Source organism: Arachis ipaensis, chromosome B04 (assembly GCF_000816755.2).
Source record: "Arachis ipaensis cultivar K30076 chromosome B04, Araip1.1, whole genome shotgun sequence".
In the NCBI taxonomy this organism is placed as follows: domain Eukaryota; kingdom Viridiplantae; phylum Streptophyta; class Magnoliopsida; order Fabales; family Fabaceae; genus Arachis; species Arachis ipaensis.
The window spans coordinates 97932653-97934298 of record NC_029788.2 but is presented as its reverse complement, the minus strand read 5'-3'; the positions used below and the strand labels follow the sequence as shown (position 1 = coordinate 97934298).

At 29.0% G+C, this 1646-nt stretch overlaps 1 protein-coding gene and 1 long non-coding RNA gene across 2 annotated transcripts in view; both read right to left on the bottom strand.

Annotated features, from left to right (window-relative positions):
* The window catches only part of LOC110271145, a 22412-nt gene that overhangs the window by 871 nt on the left and 19895 nt on the right, over positions 1-1646 (bottom strand). The gene's annotated exons all lie outside the window — the stretch shown is intronic.
* The window catches only part of LOC107639482 (auxin transporter-like protein 2), a gene marked incomplete at its 5' end in the record, with an annotated part of 7451 nt that overhangs the window by 603 nt on the left and 5202 nt on the right, over positions 1-1646 (bottom strand). Inside the window, 1 exon segment of the mRNA XM_016342990.2 lies at positions 902-1159. Coding sequence (XP_016198476.1) covers positions 902-1159 — 258 coding nt within the window.

Here is a 1646-nt window from a genome sequence, read left to right as displayed (position 1 = left end):
ATTAGTTGGGTATATATTTATTTTTTTCAAAGTGTTTTTCACCTCGAATGGTTAAGAATAAATATGTTGCACATCAAAGTTCCATTTAAGAGGTTATTCCTAGTCAATGAATTATTACATGCATACGACAGAATTCGAACCTCCTAACACTTATTTAAGTAAACTAGTGGTATAACTACCAAATTAATCTAAATTAGCTAATATATTCATTATTCCCAATAACATGAACGTAGATCTGCCCTGCCCCAATGACTAAAACACTAGCTATCAATGTATTACTCAAAATTATAGTTGTTTCAACTGCAAAAGATTATGATTAATACAGATAGAGTTAAAATCATGCTCATGAAAGTTCCAAAAATGAATAAAAACAATGATGCCAAATATGGTATATATAAAAATATATAATAGAAGATTAAACAATACGGTACACAATAATATCTTCATGTTTATATGTTGTCGGATTTTGTTTTAAAGTTGCACTATTTCCTAACTTGAATTATTGCAGTGGCTGTGGCAAATAACCAAGTGAAAATGACATTCCACCAATCCTTTCACTGATCTGTTACCGATGTTTCCAAATTCAAGTCTTAAATGCTTTTGTACATTTTCTTCAGACACACACTCTTTATTTCTTTTCACTCTTGAGATGTGTATGTATATGCTGGTGGCCACTAATTGATTTAATAGCGGGATATGGGATTGGGAGCAAATGGGGTTTGCAAGGAATCTAAAATGACATGCATACCCTCCTTTTCATTCAGATAAATACATATATTAATTAATTTATTTTTAATATATATTTTATAACAACAGTTAATTAAATAGTTGATTTTTGATTTACACTTAGCATATTTAATAACAAAATTGAGAGGTTAATTAGAAAGGAAAAAAGAAGTACCTGTCTTGCAGAGGATTTTCTATAAGTAAGCATATGAGCCAAGGAAGGGATGATGTAGACAGTGAAGCTAACAAGAAGAGCACCAACAGCAGAGTTGATGGGACCAAAGAAAGGGAATATTATGGCTAAGAACCATATTGGTATCACCACCGGTAACCTTGCTAGTGCTCTCATACAAATGCTCTTTGTGTCATGCATCCCAATTACTTTCTCCCACACAAAGTACAATGGAGTACATGCAAATCCAAATGTTATGAACTGCCACCAATAAATAATATAAACGTTTATTAGCTACATAATATAAAATTATTCCTACTTATTACCATAATTAAGAGCAATGTGTGTTTGATTAAGTCTATTTGGTTTTATATTATTTTCTATTTTAACTTTCTTCTCATAAAATTCTTCATTATTAAAAATAAAATAAAAATATTATTTATACACTAAAATTACCTACTAAAATCAATTACCAATATATTTGTATATAAATACATGTGTGTTTTAATTTATTTTTAATATATATTTGTATTTGAACATATATTTTATACTGATAGCTGATTTTGGTAACTGATTTTAGTGTATAGGTAACATCATCTAGAATAAAAACACAAATCAATCATTCCTTATAAGTTTACCCATTTTGCTCGTGGTTAGTTTTATTAGAAAAATGTATTTTTATACGGAGTATAGAAGAGAGGGGGGATTCATTCACTAAATCATTCAGGTAAAAAAAATTGACCAATAT